Source organism: Nanorana parkeri, unplaced genomic scaffold (genome assembly GCF_000935625.1).
Source record: "Nanorana parkeri isolate BGI_ZX_2015 unplaced genomic scaffold, ASM93562v1 scaffold466, whole genome shotgun sequence".
NCBI lineage: Eukaryota > Metazoa > Chordata > Amphibia > Anura > Dicroglossidae > Nanorana > Nanorana parkeri.
Window position 1 is genome coordinate 744,521 of NW_017306734.1, and position 25,328 is coordinate 769,848.

Sequence of the window (25,328 nt, forward strand, 5' to 3'; positions counted from 1 at the left end):
ACTGTCTTCAAAGGAGTGACCTTTCTCCTTTAGATGTAGGTACACTGCCGAATCCTGACCAGAGGGTTTGGCTCTTCTATTCTGTGCCATACGCTGGTGTAGCTGCTGCTTTGTTTCACCGACATACAATTCTGAGCACTCCTCACTGCACTGGACTGCATACACAATGTTGTTCATCTTGTGTTTTGGTGTTGGGTCTTTTCGCTGAAGCAGTTGTTGCCTCAATGTATTGCTGGGTTTAAAGCAGACAGGGATGTGATGTTTATTAAAAACCCTTCTGAGTTTCTCAGGCACCCCAGCTACATATGGGGTGACCAAATTCTTCCGTTTGTCAAGCTTTTCACTCTCACTGGTACTCTTGGCATTCTTTCCTCTTCTTTCTGTTTTGACAAAAGCCCAGTCTGGATACCACAAGTTTTAATGGCCCCCTGAGGTGTTTGAATTCCTTCATCTTGGCCTCTGTTCTGGTGGGAATTTTCTCTGCCCGGTGGTGTAGAGTCCTGATGACTCCCAGTTTGTGCTCTAGAGGGTGGTGGGAGTCAAAAAGCAGGTACTGGTCAGTGTGTGTTGGTTTTCGGTAGACCTCCATTTCCAGCCTCCTTCCCTCTTCTACTGTTACCAAACAGTCCAAGAAAGCCAGTTTGTTTTGAATATCCTCCCGCGTATCTTAACCATTTGTTTTCTGTATGTTTTCATGGCATGCTAGCTTAAGAAGGTTGATTGTGGACACACACGGGGGTAATTCAGTAAGGGCTTAACGCCACGTTTCTGGTGGTATAGACCTTTAAAACATCCTGTGCCAAGTTCAAAAAAGCCTTGTCACTAGTTTTGGTAACTTAACCGACACTGGTGACAGATTCAGGTAGTTATTAATTACACCACTGTAAGAATCTATTGCTATGATTGTGACTGATTCAAAACAAATTGCTGCCATTTTACAGATTGGAAAACTGACAGTATTAAGGTCAACTTTGATCTTGCTTACAGAAAGACGTCAGTGCTCATAGATGGTCAGGTATGTGCTGGAATCTATTATGAATCTGACAACTTCCTGTTCATTGATTGCTAGGACACCAGGCTGCCAGAATCCATGCAACCAATTATGCATCCCCAACCCCGTTAAGCTAGGACAAGCCAGCAGCTAAATGTAAACAAAGTGGCTGAGGATGCTAGCTGACATCATTATTATTATACAGGATTTATATAGCACCAACAGTTTGCGCAGCGCTTTACAATATAAGAAAGACATTACAATCACAATACAATTCAAGACAAGACGGTAAGGAGGGCAGGCTGGCTGACATCATGATGTCAGCCAGCATCCCTTGCCCCTGATGTACTAGTTTATAGGTCTGCTCTGCTGCAGATTGACAGTAGGCCGTGGGCGGATTCTGTAGTCAATAGACAGCCTGCCTGCTGTGAATCAGACACAGCAGCCCAGGACTTATACAGTGGGTTGGCAGAGCCCGATGAGGATGCTCAGGTTCTAGTTCCCCATTAGGTCAGCTCTGTTGCTGATTGTGAGCAGCTAGTGGGTGGATTCTATAGTCAACAGCTGCGCCTGTTTGTGTGAAAGGTGCAGTGGCTGGGCAGGGAGCTTAGTAACACTGTATTACCTTCTAGCAATTTATAGTCTATATTGAAATCCATTTGTTTGCTTTAGTATTTTCTATCTTCCCATATATGTCAAATTGAATGCAAAAGCAACTTAAAGCCCAACTGAACTGAAGTTTAAATCAGCTAAATACATGCCAAGTGCATCAAAACAAATGCCAGTTTGTTTTCTTTTAGAAAGCAGCGACAGCCTGATTAGAAAAGCCAGTCCCCTGACAGCATCCTGCAGATACCCTTAGTTTCTGTGTGGAAACAGTTGTCTCTTTACAGAGGTTTAACACACCCCCTACTTAGTCATAGCTAGAACTCTTAAATCAGCAGGGAGCACAAGCTTTGCTAATTTCAGAGCTATAGGTTTGATTGCAGAGCTATAGATCTTATTTTCAATGGGATGCAACCCTCAGGAGCTCATGTTTGGGCTGTAGAGGTAAGTGCAGCAAAATCCCATTACTGAAGTATTTAGTGGCATTCAAGACCGTTATGTTGTGTGGCACAATGAGTTCATGGATTGGAGCCATGACTGAGATGGGAATCAGGGGAGTGCCCAAAGATTCGCATTTGCACATCCATGTGCTTCAAGGTTCACCCACACGAGGGCGGCCCCCAAGGCAAAGAAAGATGTCAGCAGAGTGACTTGGGCTAGAACAAGAGGAGAAACTAGTCTCTTGAAGGCAAATGATTCTGAAGTGTTAACAAGCATAGTAATTCAAAGCAGTTTTATGTTACCAGGGAGAGTTAAATCCATACACATTGTGGGAGACAATAGTGAAGACAGTCAATGCCATCATGGAGGCTGTGGTGAAAGCTGTCATTGGTAGACAGACCCAGTGGTTTATGCTTGGAAAGAAGTAATAGAAGGGGAGCTCCGAGTTCAACAGAAAGCCGCTAAAAGAGTTCTAAAAAGTAGGTGCCTGAATCTAAGGGGCAAAAAATGCAGTTTTATTTAATATGTAAGGTGAACAGTCTCATTAGTAATCCAGTTACTAATAGGTACATAGTTACATAGTATTTGAGGTTGAATAAAGACATTAGTCCATCAAGTCCAACCTATAGGAACAGTCGCTTTGAGATGAAACTTGTCAACAATGATAAACAGAAATGTCATGCGAATCCTATAGGCTAATAGGCAAAGGATTGCCAAACAAATGTCATATGGTGCTGGTGCCAAAGCAAAATATTTTTTTTTTAAATTCTGATTTTATTAATGCTTAAAGAGCTACATCAAAAGTGCACAATTCATTAAATAACAAGCTTGGGGGATGCCTTGAACCTGACTGAGAAGAGGCGCATCTGTGCGATGTATAGCAGTGGTCCCCAACCCCCGGGCCGTGGACCGGTACCGGTCAGTGGATCAAATGGTACCGGGCCGCAGGCAAAGCAGCGTGGCGCACAGGCGAGCGGCGACTTGCGGTCCTTCGCCTGCAGTGTGTCTAGTGAGTTCCGATCCCCCGCTCTGCCCGGCGACAGCGTGCGTAGCGCAGCGTCGTGAGACCAAAAAGTTCATCTCCAGCCAATCACAGCGCGCGATGCAATGGCAATGAAGGCATCACAAAGCAGCAACACGCGACCAGCCAATCAGATCACTCAGTTCTGAGTGATCAGTATCTGCCTGTGTCTGTATTTGCCTATTTGCCAATGCGTCTTGTCAGTCCAGAGGAGAAGTGTCTGTGGTATGTTCATAAACTACAGCAAAACTGACATTTACAAAAAAATGCAATTTAAATTGCTGACAATTAACAGTTTCCGGTCGCTTTATCCTGTATGTAAATAAAACAGTTGATTCCCTTCATCTGTAGCAGACCCTAGATGGGGGGCTCTTACAGAAGTTAAAAGGAGAACTATGGGGTTAGGGCTTTTCCCCATAGTTCTCCTTAGCGTAACGGGAAGACACAAACAAGCGTCCTCCCGTCACCCTAGCTGCAGCTCGCGGTATACTGAGACGCCGCAGCTGAAGCGGATCCCGACAATTATGTCTGGATCCGCCCAGCTGCGGGAGTGACAGCTGGCTCTGCCTATCTAGAGGCAGAGCCAGCTGTACCCGCCCCCTTCCCCATCCGTTCCGCCAGTCAGCGCTGGAGGATCGGACAGGGGAGGGGGGAATCCAGTCACGCCGGTGACGCCGGTATGTGTTCGCTCACTTCCCTATCTACTGAGCTGACCTGTGACAGTCTCATTGTCACAGGTCGGCTAGAACTATGAGGTGAGTGAAAAGCACTCACCTCATAGTTCACCTTTAAGGGTGGACCGCACAAACAAAAACAAAAAAAGAAGCAATGTGGGGTTCCCTCCAGACTCCATGCCAGGTCCTTCTTCAGGTATGGATTTAAAGGGGCTCCCACACAAAAAAGAGACTTGAGATTCCCTCAACAAAACTCATACCAAGCCCTTCAGCCCACACCAAGATCAATTACCAGATTCGTATCTGAACGGCAGCCTGGCAGGGCAGGAAAGGGGAAGGGATGTGTGTGTGCCCCCTCCTGAACTATACCAGGCTTCTCCATGAAGGGGGTGTCTTACCAGGAGGTTCCCCCTGGCAAAGCACCTTGTCCCCATGCTGATGAGGACAAGGACCCCTTCCCCACAACTCGGACTATTTGGAATTTGAAAGCCTCCTTTAAAATTAAAGTTGCTTACTTCCCTATGTAAATGAGTAAGGGGCACATAGTACCCCTACTCATTCACAATAAAAGTGTAAATAATGATACCCAGACATTTGACAAATCCTTTATTTTAAACAAATGTTAAAAAGCCCAAAAGTCACACTTTGCACATCCATCATCAATCACGTCATCCAGTGATTCAGTTCCTCATCATGGTGAATGATGCCCACCACATATTCTAACTAGTGATAAAAAAGTGGGTACATTTGTGCCCAAAAATCCTGGGGTTGTCTATGGACGATTCCAATCACTCAAAAATCGATTAGTCCATAGTCATTTTACAGTACCCACACCCACTGTCCAATCAGAGGGCCTTAAGAGGAATTTCAAATGTAAAATGTGCAATTTTTGCTCCTTGATCTATCAGGGACAAAGCATAAAAGTGCCAAATGATAAAGCATGGTATCCCTGTTCACACATAACTTGTCAAACCAGAGGTATTGTTTGCCTAATGTATTGCAGATGTGGCTGTTTTTACATTGGGAAAACGTTCTGACCTTCTTTTAAGCGGATAAATGATCATATCTATCTTATTAAAAATGGAAAACTTACATCTCCCATTAGTCGCCATATTGGTATTTACCACAATTTTAATACTTCTGCCATCAAGTTTTTTGCATTGGAACACATCCCAGAGGATCCCCATGGTGGTGGTTGGGATAGGGTTATACTTCAACATGAGACCAGGTGGATCTTTGAGCTAAAAGGGACTGCTACCCCCATAGAACCCAGTAAAGACATTTTCCTCTCCATGATATTCATGGAGTGCAGCGCTTATTCCCTTCCCTAGGCTGTGCCATGGGAAGGGCTTAACTACTGGCTCCCCTCCTACCTATTCCCCTCCTCTCCTTCAGATGTATTCACTTCTCAGGATGGGATGGAAGGGTGGAGCATCTGGTTGAGGGACGCTCAGGGTTGGAGGAAGTGGCCAGAGTTGGGCGGTCTTTCATTTCTGCCCTTTAGCGCATAGATACCATTCTGAGCATGCGCATTGTTGGGGTTGTTTTGTGTGTGACGTTTTGCCAAATGATTGGTACACGCCATGCATAAAAAGGCACAGGAAGTTATCTGCAGCGTTTGGGGGGGATTCCCACGTGCGCTGTGGATAAGGAAAACAGACCTATGTCAGGTTAGTGGACTACCATCTTCCAAAACAATTTGGAGCTGTCTAACTACATTTTTGCTATGACTTTTGATAGTGATGACAACATTGTGGAAATATATACCCTGTTTCCCCGAAAATAAGACCTACCCCGAAAATAAGACCTAGTACTATTTTTGGGAATTGCTAAAATATAAGACCTACCCCAAAAATAAGACCTAGTTGCGACCTTTCCCAGGACCGGTGGTGGCATAAGTTGGAACCTGAAGAGATGCGGGAGGGAATCAGCGGTGCCAATGAAGCCAGCACTAGAGGAAGCGAGGCGGCACTGCAGGGAGCAGAGCCGCATAAACTGATGTTTCCTCTGTAGCACCGACTCCTGTTACAGGCAGAGTGATACCAAATGCACTCCACCTGTGAGGAATCGATGGTGAAAGCGCGCTTCGCTTTTTCTGGTTACCAAATTGCTCTTGGAAAGGTATGGCACCCCTGATTGCCCTGATCACCCTATTCTTAACTTTGCCATTTTGGATTATTTTATTTGGATTTGCATTAACTTTGGATTGTTATACATTAAAAACAAATAAAAATAAGACCTCCCCCGAAAATAAGACCTAGTGTGTTTTTTTGAGCCAAAAAAAATATAAGACAGTGTCTTATTTTCGGGGAAACACGGTAATATTGGGGAAATTTTGTATAAGTACATGCAAACTAATTCGTCTTGCTCCTTAAGACTTTGATAATCCTCTGCCAACAATTGTGACTTGCTTTTATGAGTGTGCAGTTCGCCCCTGTTCTGATAGGGGCCGAGCGGCAGTAGGAGAATAGCCGAATGCCGCCTCAGTACCTCCGGGGTACCGAGCAGAATAGAAAAAGAGCTAAATGGATTTTAAAAAAAAGTTGAAATATAAGTTAAAAAAATTTAAGAAAATAGGACAGTTAAAGAAAAATGTAAATAGTTTAAATAAAAGAAAAAAAAAAGAAAGTTAAAAAATATTTGGCTGCTGTACGGGCTATAGTGAGTAGCCCGTACAGCAGCCCTTCAGTTCAACTGAACCAAAGGGCAGAGGCGGCCGAAGAGAGCTGAAGGATCAGCCGAAGCTATGACTGTATCCTTCGGCTCCATAGTGAATAACCACCTAATATTTATATCAAAAGAAAAACCTGGTCAACACATCCGCACCCGAGGGGAGACTATTGCTGAATGAGAGCTCCCTATCTGAAAGAATAATGTAACAAAGGAGTGGGGTATAGCTGGTGATCTCATCAACCACAAATGGACAGGTCCCATATTTAACCCATATTTCTCTGAACAACTGTGGATATATGAAAAAATCACTGTATTTGTTTCTAGGCATACATATTTTAGAATATTATTATGGTCATATAAGAAATGACAAATTTTATAAAATGGTTTAAGAGACAAATATTTATAATTACATACGTTACCAGACATCCCAACCTGCAAAACCTTATTTCAGGGAGGTTCCCGTCTCATTTCAGGGAGGTGCTCTTTCTGTTTGTTTTTTTTACAGCGGCCGTTGTCAGAATATAAAAGAAATAATAATGGTAATATATATTTACTTATATATACATCAGATTTGTGAATTGATATTCAAGTATCTGTCAGTGTAAAGGTCACAATTTATTAGACAGCCCAAGACCTTTTAAAAAAAACCGCTGAGGAGTAAAGTCTCTGATACAGAGTTAACTAGTTGCTATGGGCAGCAAATAAAATAAATGTTCTCTATAACTACCAGGACATATAATTGATTCTATATTATCCACAAAGGGTTAACAGCACTCTCTCAACCCTACAGCAGTGCCTGTACCTGCTCTCAATAGTAGTCTATGTCCGCCCTCTCTGTGCAGCAAGTAGCTTCTTCCTTCTGAGAGCCAAGCCTCGTTCTGAGGCTACTCTAGAGATCACATGACCTTCCTCCAGGAGGCAAGCCTCACTCTGAAACCTTACCCAGTGATATCTTACCGGAAAGGTTTACTCAGAGTGAACCTTTCAGGGAGAAAATGCCTCTCTCGCGGACGTCAGGGAGCCGCTATCTAAAAGAGGGAGACTCCCTGAACATCAGGGAGACTTGAGATCCCTGCGTTACCATTATATCACATCTTATATTTCAAAAACTTGGTGGCAACATTGTCACCAGTGCCACATCTGATTAGTAACATTTAGTATTATTAAAATGGCATTAGCATTCCCAGGGCATTTAATTTACACCTAACAGTAGTCCTGTGAATATATTTGTCCTTTGCTCACATAATAAAACTTCTCATAAATATCATTACAGGCAAAGCACAAATGTGATGTATATTTATTTAGCAAAAATAGGTATCTGGTCAATTCGATTTTGAGGCTACATAATTCATATTATTCACACCCAAATCCCTATTTATACCAGCCTGCCTCCCCAGTAGTCATTGCGTTGAGGAATCATTGTAGGATTTGCCACTCTTACTAGTCAACTTGGTTGCCATGGTGATGGTTTTTTGTACCAAAGTATTCTGTGTGTACATGTTTTGTTCTCTCTCCATAGCCTAGCCTTTCTATAATACTCTGTACATCATTAAAGATTTAATTGCACTATAAATGTTATGCCCTTGATTCATCAGTTTGTATTCCATTCATTCATATTTAGTTTTTTAAAACAGTGATTATCTACTTAAAGGAGAACTATGGGGTCAGGGGTTTTCCCCATAGTTCTCCTTAGGGTAACGGGAGGACACAAACTAGCATCCTCCCGTCACCCTAAGCTCAGTATACCGCGAGCTACAGCTCGCGGTATACTGAGACGCTGCAGCCGGAGCGGATCCTGACATCGATGTCGAGATCCGCCCAGCTGCGTGAGTGACAGCTGGCTCTGCCTATATAGAGGCAGAGCCAGCTGTACCCGCCCCCTCCCCTCCGTTCCGCCAGTCAGCGCTATCGGAGCGGGGAGGGGGGGAATCCATGCCCTCCCCTGTCACGGCAGAGAGCCGTGACAGGATCGAGAAGTGAGCGAACACCGGCATGTGTTCGCTCACCTCCCGATCTACTGAGCCGACCTGTGACAGTCTCATTGTCACAGGTCGGCTAGAACTATGAGGCGAGTGAAAAGCACTCACCTCATAGTTCTCCTTTAAACTAAAATATTCAAAATAAACACATGGTATTGCAATGGCCTCATTCCCATGCTTGGACTTGTATATAAAATACACGGGGGCCTGACCTAAGGAAGCAAAGTGTCAGGAGGGAACAGACTACCCCCAGTTCCACTAACATATTTTATTTTCAATAGTTTTAAACTTTTTTTTTTTAAAGAGAACAAAGAACAGCAACAAAGTTTATAAGCACGCATGAGTCAAAACACAGTCTGATGGAACTATGAGTTGTAGGGCATGACATATCAGTAAGCAATAATGGAAAAGAGAAAAAAAGTGAAACTCAGGAATGAACAGGATGTGATGTAAAGCACTTCCTGTCCATTCATAACTGGGGACACATAGTACCATGTGTCCCCAGTTGTTTACAAACACTAAAATTATCAGCTGATCACTCCAGTGTTTGTCCTTAGCCCATACAAGCAGGGCAAAGCAGTGAGGATCCGAGGAGAAATAGATACCAGCCTGGAATGGCTCCAGGCGGGGAGAAAAGGCTTTAGATTGCTTCAGTTGGGCATGGGTGGTGCTGGCGGGGGGCGGGATTTTTGTTAACAGCTGTCATTAGCGGCTTGTCAGCCTCTGACGACAGCTATTCTTTCAAAGGGTACTGTCGGGGGAACAGTTCTGGTATAAGTTCATGGTTGCTAAAGCGACTATGAGCTTATAGCTGAACAGTAAAAGCCACCCACGTACTGCTTACTGACGTGGCCAGCTGGAAACAGTTGTGTTCTGCGTAAGCCTTACGTGGGTGGCAGTGAAAGGGTTAAATATTATTTATTTCCTGTTAAGAATATGCAAATGTTTGAATATCCATAACCTGGCTACAGTTCTGCATTAAACTGCAAATACAAAACATTAAGGAATTAGTACTTTATACATGGTACATGTAACTATGCAGACATAACGATCTGTGGTCTTGGAGGTATCACAGACTGAAATCTGATCTTTGCTGTTCTGATGGTGCAAAAGTTTTCATTCACCACCACCATTCAGCTACCAGCAGCTCCCATAATGTGAAAGCGCAACTCAAATTCATACAGCATATGAGATGCATAAAAGGCCCCCTAGAACACTGACATGCAGCCAAAAATCCCCTACAACAGGGAGCAATAATACAGATCACCATTGTAAATAGGCATTTATAATAACCACCACTGACCACCAACCAACCTTGTCGGTGGTAGGTAGGACTGTGGCAGGTTGACTCATGGAGGGTCCTCCGTGTGGAATAGTGAATAGAAAGTCTTGAAAACTCTAGCTGGTTGGAGAACAATGTACAATATAAATTTCTCATTAAAAATGTGTATGTATAGCTATACGTTTATAAGTATACACAATTAGAAAACAATACAACAGATATATTCATGAATACTGTATGAAAAATGTGTGAACCTCATAAAAATATCATATATATATATATATATATATACATATATATATATATATACACACACTGTACACTGTACCCTGTGTCCCTGAAAATAAGACCTACACCGAAAATAAGACCTAGTTGTCACCATTCCCAGGGCCGGTTGTGGCAAAGACAGAGTACTATTTTTGGGAATTGCTAAAATATAAGACCTACCCCGAAAATAAGACCTAGTTGTGACCATTCCCACGGCCGGTGGTGGCATAAGGGGGAACTTGAAGAGCCGCAGGAGAGAATCAGCGGTGCCAACCAAGCCAGTGCTAGAGGAAGCGAGGCGGCACCGGAGTGAGCAGAGCCGCATAAGCCGATGCTTCCTCTATAGCGCCGGCTCCTGTCACAGGCAGAGTGATACCGAATGCACTCCGCCTGTGAGGAATCGATAGTGAAGGTGCTCTTCGCTCATTCTGGCCAGCGATTGGTTATCACATTGCTCTTGGAAAGGTACGGCACCCCTAATTGCCCTGATCATCATATTTTTGTACATGAATACATGTAGACTTTTCTACATGAATAAGTGCAAATTGTTGTACATTAGAAAACAAATAAGACCTACCCCTAAAATAAGACCTAGTGTGTTTTTTTGAGCCCAAAAAAATATAAGACAGTGTCTTATTTTCAGGGAAACACGGTATATATACAGTGTAAACATTTGCCCTAGAGTAACAAATTTGATCAGAAATGAATAAGTTGCTTATGTAACACATAAGCAATAATTTTTACTTGTCAGCTAGGGATGCTAGTGTCATGCGAATGGCATCTGCACGGCTTATAGTGAAATTGTATAAATTAACCCCCATTCTTTCTAGAATACAAAGTAAAAAAAATATGAACCAAATTGACAAACGCACCAAACACAAGTTGTCATATACAGCATGGCTGCATCAGAAAGCACCGCTGTGTTGCATGTATTTATGTGACCATATGCATTGTAAGATCAGATGATTATTCCTTTTAATAGCTGTCTCTTTAAAATGTAGTGCGGATTTGCTTGTATTACTAAGTACTATGAATATATTTTCGAAAAGAGGATGAGTTATAGTAGAAGTTCTATGAGAGCTGTACTGGTTAGTTTTACGAGAGAGATATACTTAGTTCTGAAAGGTGAGCGTAACATTTACTCAGTTTAATGTTTCATGCTTCTGGAAACATGCCTTGTATGGCACTGTGTCGTTCTAACTTCCCAGAAGTCACTAAGGGCCCTTTGCATTTGAAGATAGTTACAGTTAGGTCTGGAAATAATTGGACACTGACAGATGTTTCATAATTCTGGCTCTGCACGCCACCAAAATGGATTTGAAATGAAACAATGGAGATACAATTGAAGTGCAGATTTTCATCTTTAATTCAAGGACTTGAACAAAAATATCATATGAAATGTTTAGGAATTGCAAAAAATTTCACACACAGTCCCTTTATTTCAGGGGCTCAAATGTAATTGAACAAATTAGCACAATCATAAATAAAATGTTCATTTTTAATACTTTGTTGAGAATCCTTTGCAGGCAATGACCGCTTGAAGTCTGGAATGCATGGACATCACCAAACACTGGGTCTCCACCTTTATGATGCTTTGCCAAGCCTTTACTGCAGTTGTCTTCAGTTGTTGTTTGTTCATGGGACTTTTCTTCAACAAGTGAAATGCATGCTCGTTTGGGTTGACATCAGGTGATTGACTCGGCCATTGCACAATATTCCACTTGTTTGCAATAAAGAACCTCTGGGTTGCATTTGCAGTATGTTTTGGGTCATTGTCCATCTGTAAAGTGAAGTGCCATCCAATCAACTTTGCTGAATTTGTCTGAATCTGAGCAGACAATATATCCCTATATTTTTCAGAATTCATCCAACTGCATCTATATTAAAATGAAAATGCACTAAAAAAATATTGTTTTACTTTTTTAGTGCATTTTTAATATGTTACCATTAAGGATGAGCTAAGGTTTGGACCGAACCTGGTCTGAACCTGATCTCCTCTGAACCCAGCAGGACCTCCTCCCAAACATGGAAGGAAGCTTAATCAGCTGCAGGCAGGGAATTCCGCCAGATGCAGTTCAACATAAGCAAACGGGTGGCATGCAGTGACATCATTGACCATAAATAGCTACTTGCCTATATTTGATAAATAACATTTACCTAATATGGCTATGTGGTCATATAAGGTCAATGATGTCAGCACAAGCAATCCCGCCCCTTTGCTTACATCCAGCTGTGGGGAGGGGAATGCCTGACCCGCAGCTGATTGTTTGGACATGCCCATAGCACTTACTTGTTTGGAGGAGCTCAGGTTTCGGACCAGGTTTGGTCCTAATCTGAGCTCTACCCCGGTTACCATAACTACAATGTAACGTGCATTTTTCAGGAACCATGCGAAAGATGCAGCGAGCAGGATTTTTCAAAAACTCAATGCACTGTAATGTAATGCAAAGCACTCATGTACAGAGTTTCATAGATTAAAAGGAAAACTATTTTTCATGAGGTTACGGGGTTCTTTAAACATACGTTTAACGCAATAGGGTGAACAGGCCCGAATATACAATATTAGTTAAATAAGCAGTGTAGTAGAAAACAGAGGTGATTGGATAGTTACAGTATTTTTTTTTAACCAAAAGCACTGTTATCTTCAAAGTTCCATGATAGGATAGGAAACATTTTGCTAACTTCTTGTTGAATATTGTATACACAGAAAGGAGCAAATTATTATTCATACAAAAAAATCTGCAATGACCTGTTAAACAGTTTAAAAGAATTGGATGCTGGTGAAAGAATGGTCAATCATATTGAATTCATTATATACAGTATTAGGCATAGTGTTCTAAAAATATAGCTTCCTTATTGACAAAAAGCTCCCAGGAAATATATTGGGACCGGGTACTGAATTTGCAAGGTACAGTTTTAGTTTTATGAAAAACCTATAAAAAAAGAACATATGAAAGCATTGCAAATATTTTTGTTGTGTGTGTGACCTTGGAATAACTTTATCCAAAAATCTTAATTGTTATAAACAATAGATTTTTCTTTCATGCTGGGAAAAAATTATAAATATGTTCAGTTCCATGAATAAGCCAGCAGTGGTGTCGACAGCTTCCATTATTAGTCCACACAATGCCTGATTGTCATTTATATCTTTTAAAAGTGCAAATATTGGAAGATCAATATATATATAATGGATCCATGAAAGGGTATATAGTCATTTTCGCCATAGTTTCCTATACTAGGGCCTTTAATCCATTATTATTTTCTAATGATCTCTAATCTAGGTGAACAGGGCAGAGAATGGTTAAGTTACATTCATGAACCATCATAATGAAGGTGTTCTTGCTCCAGTGACTTGGAACCCGTATGAGAGGGGCTGATGGGTGTGTTTGGGAGGGGGGTGATGAGATAGCACAGGGATAAGCTTACACATATTAGAACATCCTCAGGTCACATTACCATGGTGTGACCTACAGGATAACAGAGGAACATCCTTGACTAGACACTCCTGTTCATCAAACAGTGCACCCATTTAATGAGTAAAATCCATCTGCTATTTTTTACATACTCTCTATGGCCCATAGATATTTACTCTGTATGATCTCTTAAGCTTTCTGGGTACATTTTGTTCCTTTGCAAGAGCTTCTACAAAGGGAGAAACAAGGATAATTAGCTGACACTGGATAAAATGGGAGAGCACACAGAAAGAAAAACACCAATGATTGCAGCTAAGGAAACAGGTAGGTGAGGATGTTTTGCAAGATATTACCATGTACTATGTAACTTTTATCTTCTCTGGTTAAACAATTTGGAGCTTATTCAGTTAGATAATGCAACATTTTGTGGTTTGTTTTTTTTATAGTAACACACAACAACCAGAGATCAGCTTTCACCAATGAGTAGACTGATTTAATTTTATTTCTGATTTAGTGCTATAAAATATTGCACATCTGTAAGTTTTGCACCTATTTAAATTGTGGTGCATATGTGGTAGATTGCCAACGTCCCCTGGGATGCATGACCTGAGTGTCTCAGGAGGCTGCAGACAGCTGGGAGACGTCATTCTCAACTAGGCAAGAAGTCCGAAAGTGTGAAGACGGTTAGCCCCCCCCCAAAAAAAGAGGTGAACAATAAATAGAGTAAATTCCCTTTTTACTCTTCAAGAGGTTGAAGATCCAGTTAACTATTCTTAGTTTCCTCTGTCCTGCTTTTCAAATACCACTCCTTCATTCTGTAACTCTTGCAATGTTTTCTACACCAGGTCCTGGTCCTGGACGTTACAACCTGCCGCCGACTGTGGGGTTTGTAGGCCATGACTATACAAAATATTCCAGTCCAGCTTATTCTTTCCATGGACGGACAAGCCATTCTGGTATGATCTTTAATGAATGAACCTACAAATTATTGTAGATAAAAAATCACTAATTTATATCTATGTTTTACATGTAATTACTTCTTTGCTTTTCCATGCATGTTCTCGAAGGCCACAGCATTTTCAATTCAGTGTAGCGAAGAGTAGTAGTAGAGTTAGCAATAGCTTACATTGCATAGAGTTTATAGATTTGACTATGTTTTCATGGATTTTTACAAAGTGCTTCTCTTCTACATTCTGAAAACTGTATTGCGATAGTTTAGATTTTTTTTTTCTAAACAGGTCCTAATATGCATGAATGCTTAACCATAGGGACATTAGTTTGTAAGCTTCACTGAGGCAGGCACTAATGTCATTGGAAAAAAAACAACTCTGTAAGGCGTTGTCCAGGTACTGTAAAATATCTTTAATTATTACGCCTGTTTGTCCTGCTTAGATGTTTCCAATGTATTTCTGTATGTTGCTTTCCTTTAGCTCATGATTCTAGCCCGGGACCTCGTTATTATGTGGAACCATGCTTGACACGCTATGGCCGCAGTGCTGGACCTGCTTATTCTATGTTGGCCCGAGGCAAATCAGCAGGTAGGTCCAAACAACAATAATTTTGTAGTATAAATGTTTGTTTTCTGAACATTGTACAATAGTCTGAATTCATGGGTGTAACTAGAATTCAAAGAGCACATAGCAAGCTTGTTATACTCCACCTAGCTAACAGAAAAAAAGGTACTAAAAACAGCCTACTTAAAGGGGTACTTAAAGGGGTTCTAAAGCCTGCCCCAAGCGCCTGCCCCAAGCCTCTTGGGGCAGGCGCATGCGCATATCGGATTCTCAGCCGGGAGACGAGCATAGATGCAAGGTAAGTGTATGGACGCGTGCACCCGCATGCAGACACCGCTGGATCGGAGAGACAGAGCAGTCAGCGCTGGATTGGAGAGCCGCCGCACCGCTGGAGGGACAGATGAAATCATCGGAATAAGAGACATCATTTAACCCCTTCATGACTGAGGCCCTTTTTTCATTTTTTGCACCCATGTTATATTCCACATTTTAGGCCTGAAAATGACGTAAAACCCCCCAACATTATATATTTTCTGAATGCCAAGACCCTATAGAATAAAATGGTGGTAGTTGAAAATGTTTATGTTGCGCAATATTAGCGCAACTCCTTATTAAACCCCAAAATTTAGTGACAAATTTAATTAAATGCCCCAAAACACAACACAACGGCGATACCTTCTTCGGGACGCAGAAGCGATCTGGGGACAGGTAAGTCGCCAGGATCGCTTCTGTTGTAAAGCCGACGGTCGGCTCTACAAGTTTAAACAGACTCCCGGCGGCAAAAGTCGCCGGGAGTCTGTTTAAACAGCCCCGATGCTGGCGACGTACACTGTACGTCGTCAGTCACGAAGGGGTTAAGGTAAGTGCTAACATTAACATGGGGGGGAGGGGGAAAAAATTTGACTTTAATGTCACTTTAACTCATGGAGTCATGGAGAACAAGCCCTGACCAACAGAATGTGGGTACTAATTTTCACCATACACCATAAAACTTTTAAAAAAAAAATAGATAATAAAATACAGATACAACTTAGCATATATTTGTCAGTTCTATTATAAGATTTACAGCCTGAAAATTGAAATCATGTCTTGAAATTCAAAGTTCTTTTACTGACTCGGGATATGGAACAGCCTAATATGTGTTTTTGACCCCTTACTTTGGTGACCAGTGGGGAAATACCCCCTTACAGTAATGATAAGCAGGAAAGTGACCTTACAGTGGTGGGGTGCATTGGTGTCAGTGTGGTTGCATACCTGAGAGCAGAGGAGAGAAAGTAAGGAGATTATTCACTGACCTCTGCCCAGGAACTTCAAACACTTTGAGCCCACTACTGATGCTAGTTGAGCCCAGGGGAAGGATGAGGAGGTTAGAGCTATGCAGGGCTCTGCTGCCCACTTCCCTCACCCCAGGCCCCAAAGCTTCTATGACAAGCTTAGACCAACCATCAGTGGTTGAATTTACAAAAACAGAAAACATATGGTTACCATGTGTGGTTTTCCTTTACAACTTTAAAATGTTTTTTTTTTTTCTTCAATACACTAAAGCTTTTACTGCATGTATTAGATGAATTAAGCCATACAATAACACAATAAAACTTGCTTTCATTTTTTTCAAGTTGTCGACCCATTACACCGATTATCACTTCTTAATAAACCGTTGAGTTTAGATCAGATGCCTATTATCTGCTTCTCAAAGGTATATCCGTTTTATTCATCTCTTCTAAACCATTGAGTTTAGATGATATGACTACTGTCTGCTTCTCAAAGAAAACGTGTTTATTAACAAAACCTAATCATTTGTTGATATCTAAGACTATAAGATGCTCATAATTGTACCTGATGATGGAGTACATTGGGTTAAAGGATTTAATCAGATGCAAAGCTTTTGTGTGAGGAGATATAATCTCTTACAATCAAGGAGCTGCTCTGTTGTGTAGGGTGATGTTAGGGACATTGTCAGGGCTATTCACAAAAGGGTGAAGAGTTGGAGAAGGCAGGAGAAGTAAACAATCTAGGACAAATTTCTCCAATTCAGAAACATTCTGGAAAAAGTCTCCAATTCAGCTCACTTTCCAGTTCAGCTATGTTGTCCTAGATTGTTCACTTCTACTGCCTTCTCCAAACTCTTCAACCTTCAGTGAATAACACTGTCTGTCTCTGATTATGTGCTACTGGTAACTGTATAACATGCCAGTATACATACAATAAAATGTTTTGAAAGCCATGAAGCTTGTCTTTATGGTAGTGATTACAGAAGAGTCACCTGATTCATGTGCAGGCCAAGACAACTGTAGCAAAATCAGTTTGGAAAGAAAACATTCAGGCTCATAAGCAGTTTGCAAACCATTGAGTACCTTCAGGGAAGCCTTGGACTTGCTCCTGTGCTAAAAGCAGGCCCTCCAGAAGGAAGGACACTGTCAGCACGAATTCAGAGATGATTTGACGGTCTACAGCCGTTACACAAATAGGATACATTTGTGTTAATCGTTAGGATACTTAAATGCATTTAGAAATGTTAACTCCTAAGTTGAGTGACCCTTTAAATCAGTGAGTTTTAATTTGCTTTGAGTGTGGAAGCACTGTTGTTTATAAAGAGTTAAAGCAGAACTACAACCTCCTATCCCTTACAGCCAAGGAAGGCATCATCTTAGCCTTTATTTGGATTGCAGTTTCCATGGTGCTGCACATGTGATCAGCTATGACACCAGCCATCTGAGGGCTTGAAAATTTGGTTGAGAGTTGAAAAAAGCACACTGGCAAGCCAGTTGGCATGCCTTTAAAAGTAATGGTTTTGGGAGGCATTAAATTGGTGGGTAAAGTTCTTCTTTAACCACTTCCCGGCCGGCCGTTGTAAAATAACGGTTGGCCGGGAGCTCTCTAGATCTGAGCGGGCGTCTTTAGACGTCCCCTCAGCCACGCCCCCTCGCGCGGTGCACAGGAGCAGGAAAGTCCTAAAATGTAAAAACAGGCAGCGATGCCTGTTAACATACAAGCGATCTGCCGACTATAGAGCCGGCGGATCGCTTGTATGAGGTCCCGGTATGTGCGCCCCTCCCCCTCCGCGGCTCCCCCAATCCCGCTGTCACGCTGGTCCCGGGCTCCGCTGTTCCCGGTGAGAGCCCGGGACCAGCATAGTGCCTCTCAGACAGGGGATCAGATGGAGATCGGTACACGCTGTCAGAATGCGGAAGTGATGTATATTACATCACTTCCGCATTCTTGTGTCACTCTCCGCTTCATCAGCTTCTTCAGCTTCTTCAGGGGGGTCCTAGGTGACATTAGGGGTCTTGGAGACCCCTGATGTCTCCATAAAGAGGACCTGTCACATCTTTTGCTATCACATAGAGGGGTTTCTTAGCCCCCTATGTGATAGCAATAAAGTTAAGTGGAAAAAAAAAAGTTTCCCCAAATGTTTTTTTTACAGTTACACATAAAAAAGAATTTAAAAAAAAAAAATGTTTTTTCTAGTCCCCACCCATACATACACGTGTGCAAACATGCGTAGGGTGCGCATACGTGCGAAAACGACGATTGTGCCCATTACGCCACACATGTTACATATCGTTGCAAACGTCGGAATGAGAGCAATAATTATAGGGTCACTAATAACACTAAACTGATGAGCGGTAAACGCTTTTAAAGCGTCGCCTATGGTCAGTTTTGGGTATGGTAGTTTTTTGTGATTTTGCGGGTGCGCACAATTTGACATGTTTGGTGTCTATTTACACAACGTGACCCCGACTTTTATATTTTACCAAAAATATGGGTAATAATAAATGTTTCCTAACATAATGTAAAAAAAAATGTTTTTTTTCAAAATTTTCAATCATTTTTCCTTAGTATAGCCAAAAATAAAAACCGCAGTGGTGATTAAATACCACCAAAAGAAAGCTCTATCTGTGCCCAAACAATGGTATACAATTCATTTCAGTAATAGGGTCACTAATAACACTAAACTGATGAGCGGTAAACGCTTTTAAAGCGTCGCCTATGGTCAGTTTTGGGTATGGTAGTTTTTTGTGATTTTGCGGGTGCGCACAATTTGACATGTTTGGTGTCTATTTACACAACGTGACCCCGACTTTTATATTTTACCAAAAATATGGGTAATAATAAATGTTTCCTAACATAATGTAAAAAAAAATGTTTTTTTTCAAAATTTTCAATCATTTTTCCTTAGTATAGCCAAAAATAAAAACCGCAGTGGTGATTAAATACCACCAAAAGAAAGCTCTATCTGTGCCCAAACAATGGTATACAATTCATTTCAGTACAGCGTTGCATGACTGAATAAATGTAATTCAAAGTACCGCAGCGCTGAACACTGAAAAATGGCCTGGCCAGGAAGTGGGTCTAAACACCTGGTCAGCAAGCGGTTAAAGTAGTATTAAACTCTCAAACTTTTTTTCAATAATGAATCCAGATTAAACAAATATACATTGCCCAGCAAAGTATTTCCTTACATTTTTGCCCAAGCACTTACAGTCATCATGTTTCTGAACAGCTCCAACTCTCTCAGCTCAGATCCCCTGATTTTCCTGTCCCGTATAAGATTACAAGGGACAGAGCAGTCTCCAGCAACTGTTCATCTACTGGCTCGGATATAGAAGGAAGAAGAAGCAGGGAGCAGAGAGCCTTGCCTTGCTGTGCCTGTGTGTATGTTGAATGCAAAAGCAAAAATTTCCCAACACACTTACCAGCCAGCCGGCAGAAACTCCCCAAAAAAAGCAAACAATCAAACAAATCCCACTGTCTAACTATTAGGGTTAAAAACAAGTTTTAGTTGCACAACTTTTAAAAAATATGTGGACGCCACATTGCCTTGTCAAGCCCCCTCTTTGTAGTGTGGTCCTAACTGTAATCTATGAGAGTCTCCATCTTGGAACATATACACTGAGTGGCCAGATTATTATGACCACCCCATCAGTACTTCGTTGGGCCACGAGATGACTCCACGAGATGACTCCACGAGATGACTCCACGAGATGACTTCCTTTGGCCGCCTCGTGACTCCACGAGATGTTGAAAGGTGATACGAGGAATCTGACACTGCACTGTTGCCCTTCTGTTGTCTTGTACGAGCCTTGACACTCTCCGTTCTGCCCTAACATTGACTAGTCCCTGACGGCCACAATTCGCACGTTCAGACCCAGATTTTCGGCTGACAGTCCAGTCTTTAAACACTTTAACAATGAGCCCCTTTTGAACATTTAACGAATTCTGCTGTTTTGCTGATACTCGCTCCAAGGCTCGCGCCAACAATCATCCCATGTTCAAAGGCTGTTAAATCTCGTTGTTTACCCATATCTTCAGAAAATAATCACTTCTACTGTCGTGGTAAACAACCTGCTTCCCTAATTATAATGGTTTGGTCCTCTAGCAACTTCAGCACGAAATTATAGCTAATTATAGCTAATTTGCCTACAAACTTCAGGTGGTCATAATAAACTGGCCACTCAGTGTATAGCAAAGGATGAATTGGGTGCAGATTCACCAGGAGGTAGCCCATTCCTACTTAAAGAACGAAGAAATCACCAGCACTCCTGGGTTCCAAGAATGTCAGACTTTGTTTATTGACATCCAATCAGGTCTCGAAAATGTATGGCAACATTTCGGAACGCACAACGGTTCCTTCTTCAGGCAAAACAAAGTGACAATCCTCCTTAAAGGCACAGGGATACATTAGAAGCTTAGTACATCACAATGGCAGCTGAAGCCCCAAGTGTGCCCCACACCAAATCCAACAAGTGAAACAAATGGCAAACGCACTCCTGGCAAGACTGTCAAGACTGAATCAAAAGCCTCTCCTATTGTCCATAACATAGAGGAACATGGCTTTATAGTACTCAGAGAACAATGTTATTGATAACAGTCAGCAGAGGCAGAGAACACAGGAAGTTATTAGCTCACATGATTTCTGCCAAGATCAACAGGTATTTCTTCAAATGTCAAACAGACGTAACAAAAAAGGTGAAGGTAGTTGTTAGGGCTTACAGACACTTGGGCCAGCAGCAGACCCTGCTCAATCTGTTTCCAGTTGGAAAGTGTAAGCCAAGATTTGGGCTTTTGTTTTTCTGTTTAAGCCATGTCCCTATTATCACCTATTGTCGTAAGCAATAGGTTAGAGCAAAAATAAGGTGACAGATGCAAGCATCTTTGTATCTCCTTGTAGCAGAACTACTGCTCCTTCAAATCGAGAGGTTCAAATTGAGGTATGGGCATGCTATTAGAATGCCCCTGACAGAATCCTTTGAGTGCTCTATCGACCATGTTCAGTAGAAAGAGGTCCTAGAATAGACCTGATACACCATAGCAGTTGGCCTGGAATCTCTCAGGAAGTACTGCAACCTACGGATGGGAAAATATATGTTTATTTATCCTGCTCAAACTGCTTCCTCTGTTACTGCAAAATATTTTGGTTTAATAAAACATGGATAAATGGTTAAGCATCACTACATGTAGCTTTATTGTTAGAATTTAGGATTACGAAGAGGGTAAGGGTCGATTCCTACCAGCAAGTCACGCTAAATGCACGCCCACTGGTGTTTGGTGAGAGAAACAGTGCTGATGTGCCAATATGGACACAATCTACTATTCACTTTTATTTTTAGAACTTTATTGGAATGTCACAAATTACAGTTCATTCAATTCTACACATCGCACCATGCTGCACTGAAAAATAGTACTCCACACAGTAAACAAGGCATTTTGTCTGTGCATTGGGGCTGCGCTAGAAAAGGTGGCAAGCACAGTCCCAACACATCAGGTGTGGATCAGCCCATAAAGCGATTTTTCAAGTTTGGATTAGTCCAAAACTGCTTCAAATACAAACAAGGGATTGGTTTTGTCAAGCATGAACCGCCACAGGTTTCTTTCCCAGATGTCTGGGAAAGAAACAGCAACACCACACACGGCAAGAGCAGAACTTCACTACCTCTAAGTCTAGTATGCCGGCTGCCTGTTTTTCCTGAAGACTACAGGGTGCTGTCTCCGACGCGATCCCTCCATTTGTGTTTACCTGTGGCGGTTCATGCTTGACAAAACCAATCCCTTGTTTGTATTTGAAGCAGTTTTTCCACTATATTCTCGCTTCTCTGACTAACTGACGGTGAAGACACATATATGACACATATGCCCCATAGAATTGTCTCTCTCCCCTGAAGAAGCCCTTTCGGGGCGAAACATGTAGGGACTTACAGGAGCGTTTATACCATTCTGATAACAAACAACCATATACATCGTAACTGCACAGTATTGTCACCATTCGGTGAACCTGCATTTGTAAAAGCATTTTTACTGATTATTTTGTATTCCGTTTTTTATCTTAAATAATGTATACAACGATTTATTGAATAAATGTACTTCTAAGATTTTTATACACGAGGTCTGGACTTGTTTCTTAAAAGCCCCCTTTTTTTCTTTTCCCCTCTGGGTCCTCGCACACCCCACTGTGGAAATACCCTTTTTTTTTTTTCTTGCATTTGAAACCTGGAGTGTGAAACTTCCAGCTCCTCTATATGTCTTCTGCAACGCATGTCTACTAATATTATCCCTTAATTTAACAATATGTAGACACCTCAGGTAGAGGAGTAAACATATCTAGATTAACAGGATATCTAATAGCTTCTGAGATGACATGGCATAAAGTCATATTCAAGAGACTGAAAAACAAATCTTGTCTTTTTAAATGTCCCATGACAAAATGTAAAAAAAATTATAATTGACTCATGTGACATCAGTGATTACTCCAGTGTTTGTGCTGCACACAGAGGATTAGTAAATATTACACATATTTACCAATCCTCCGCTCAGCCATCCTGAAAGTGACAGGAGCCACTCGGCCACGCACTGAGCCACTCGGCCATGCTGAATTTGACAGCCAGCGGCTCTGCAATCTTCCTCCTCCACCCCCCACCCCCCCACGCCTTCAGCACTCATTTATCCTCGGATACCCGTTGCCTTTGCCTATACAGGCGGGGGAGAGCAGCAGGGATCCGAGGAGAAGGTGCAGGCAGTGCCACCCCTCTACTCCCTGTCATCCCAAGGCCATGGCCTTGTGGGGAATTCGGCCCTGCCTGCAGCTTGTGGCATAGCGAGCTGCGCCGGCTGCACAGTTTGCACACCCCAAAGGCCGCCCCTGTCATTCTACCTTGTCCAGCTTTAGTGGTTCCTACAGAAAAAAGTGCAGCGCAACATCTAACAAGCAAGACAACGAAGACCGGAATCCCAAAATTGACAAAGTCTAACACAGAAAACAACAACTCCTCTTTTACTGCACAACTATAAATACACTCGGCAGAGGTTACATCAGCTTATACCAGGCTTCAAGTGCTTACAAAGCTTTCACCAAAGCTTTGCAAAGCCCACATGAAGCACCGTAAACGCTTGCCAAACAGGCACTAATGCTGCTAGTGATTGAAAAGCACTGGGCAAGTTTTTGATTGTCAGGACCCATATGAATGAAGCCCGATAGCAAACCTTTGAACATTTATAGACATTTATTTTAACACAAATTTATTTTAGGCTTTGTTTGCTTGATGTGTTATATCATGAAGGGATTGTGGATCCAAAACAAAAGACTATTGTGAATAAAGTCTGATCATTTTATAGTTCCCAAAATGAAGTGAAAGTACACAAGAAATGTATTTCACTTCCTGAAAATTTCAACCACTGCTGAATTAGGCCTGTAGATCACCATTGTGAACAGCAGCTTTGTGGTATTTTATGTATTGCTTCCACTAGATGGAGACAAAATACTGCAGTACTGCAGCAACAATTTTAAAGAGACAGAACAGTGAGATCATTTATAGTGAGCACTAGTTTTCTATTCATTTTGCTGTGTTTACCATAAACAGACCCTCTCCCTGTGAATTTTTTTAAAGGGTCTCTCTAAAAGGAGAGTATTCATACTGATGAGTGTTGACTTGGATCCTCCCTTTGTTATAGACCAAGGGTAGCAAAACTTTGGCCCTCCAACTGTGCTGAAACTACAAATTCCATCATGCATCTGCCTCTGGAAGTCTTGTATGTGGCTGTCAGAGACTTGCCATACTTAATATGATTTGTAGCTTCACCACAGCTGGAGGGCCAAAGTAGACCTACCTAAACCCTTCATCATTTAATCTAGTTTCGTTTTTGTCAGATGGCTGGAATCCCTCTGTGCACTGTGTCCTGTAGTGACATAAGAGCCTGCGGATTGAGCCACAGCGCACAGTGGGGTCTAGTCTTTCAGATGTTGAAGAGTTTTCCACAGCCGTAGATTTTCATCAAAGGGATGACAGAAAGGGAAGTATGAATGTTCATCTTTCCCAGGGGCCCTTTTAAAGGAAAAGAGATCATGGTAACTTTTTTTATGACTTTCACATTGCAACATGCGTGATCTTTCATATTATATCATTGTAATAATTGTAGAGAAACGTAGATGAGTCCCTAGAGTCTAGGTAGATTACCTACTACAATGACTGTGCCTAACTGCTTAACAGCATATCAGTTACACAGGGAGTGCACCCTTTTCAAGGAGCTGGCCAACTTATATACAAGGGAAGATCAGATCTTTCAGGATAACAAGCAGAGGGTCTGTAATTATGTCTGTCATATTTACCGATTCTTTGTCTGTCTTGAATGGACACTGGTATCTTCAGTGCTGATCACCCCAATGTTCATTCATAATTCAAAAGATAGTAAACATGAATGGCTGTGTTTACTATCTCTAGATTTGTGAATGAATAGAAAGTGCTCTGTACGGATAACTTCCTGTTTAGTGTGCTAAGTACTGTGGCTGCAGAGAAAAGATTGAGCACTTTGTGTCCTCAATTTCTTTCTCTATTTCAAAAGGGAAATATCAGTGATTTTTTACTAAAGCCCCCAGTAGAAGAAAATTAACTAAGAAAAAATAGAAAATAATTATTAAAAAAAAAAGAGAAGTAATTGTAATTTCACTGCTGCCGCAGCACACGAGCACTCATGTTGTTATTCATGAACTACGGTGCCATTCATTGTTAATGGCACCCCAATGTACCTTGCAAACACACATGTGTTGCAGTATACTACACCACATGGCAACGTATTACCATGCGTTGTGATGCACTGCATTTACATAGTTACATAGTATTTGAGGTTGAATAAAGACATTAGTCCATTAAGTCCAACCTATTAGGATCTCATTCTAGGAGTACCTGTACCCCTGTATATTACGGTCCCTTAAGAAATCGTCCAAAAGTTTCTTGAACAATTCCACATTATTTGCTGAAATCACCGCCTGTGGCAGTGAGTTCCAGACCCTAACTGATCTTACTGTGAAGAACCCCCTTCGCCCCTTGTGCTGGAATTTTTTTTCCACCAACATTAGTCCATCAAGTCCAACCTATTAGGATCTCATTCTAGGAGTACCTGTACCCCTGTATATTACGGTCCCTTAAGAAATCGTCCAAAAGTTTCTTGAACAATTCCACATTATTTGCTGAAATC

The 25,328-nt window shown here is 41.7% G+C and overlaps 1 protein-coding gene and 1 long non-coding RNA gene across 2 annotated transcripts in view; one reads left to right on the top strand and one right to left on the bottom strand.

Moving 5' to 3' along the window:
- Window positions 1-360: 360 nt before the first annotated feature.
- LOC108790341 lies at window positions 361-11,793 on the bottom strand. The gene is made up of 3 exons (XR_001941445.1): window positions 11,579-11,793; window positions 3,199-3,204; window positions 361-373 (listed from the first exon to the last, which is right to left on the bottom strand). It is a non-coding gene; the product is annotated as an uncharacterized LOC108790341 (long non-coding RNA).
- Window positions 11,794-13,619: 1,826 nt separating this feature from the next.
- The window catches only part of ODF3L2 (outer dense fiber of sperm tails 3 like 2), a 15,084-nt gene continuing 3,375 nt past the window's right edge, over window positions 13,620-25,328 (top strand). Inside the window, exons 1-3 of the mRNA XM_018560566.1 lie at window positions 13,620-13,671; window positions 14,193-14,303; window positions 14,778-14,885. Of these exons, the coding sequence (XP_018416068.1) occupies window positions 13,620-13,671; window positions 14,193-14,303; window positions 14,778-14,885 (271 nt within the window). The remainder of the gene's footprint in view (window positions 13,672-14,192; window positions 14,304-14,777; window positions 14,886-25,328) is intronic.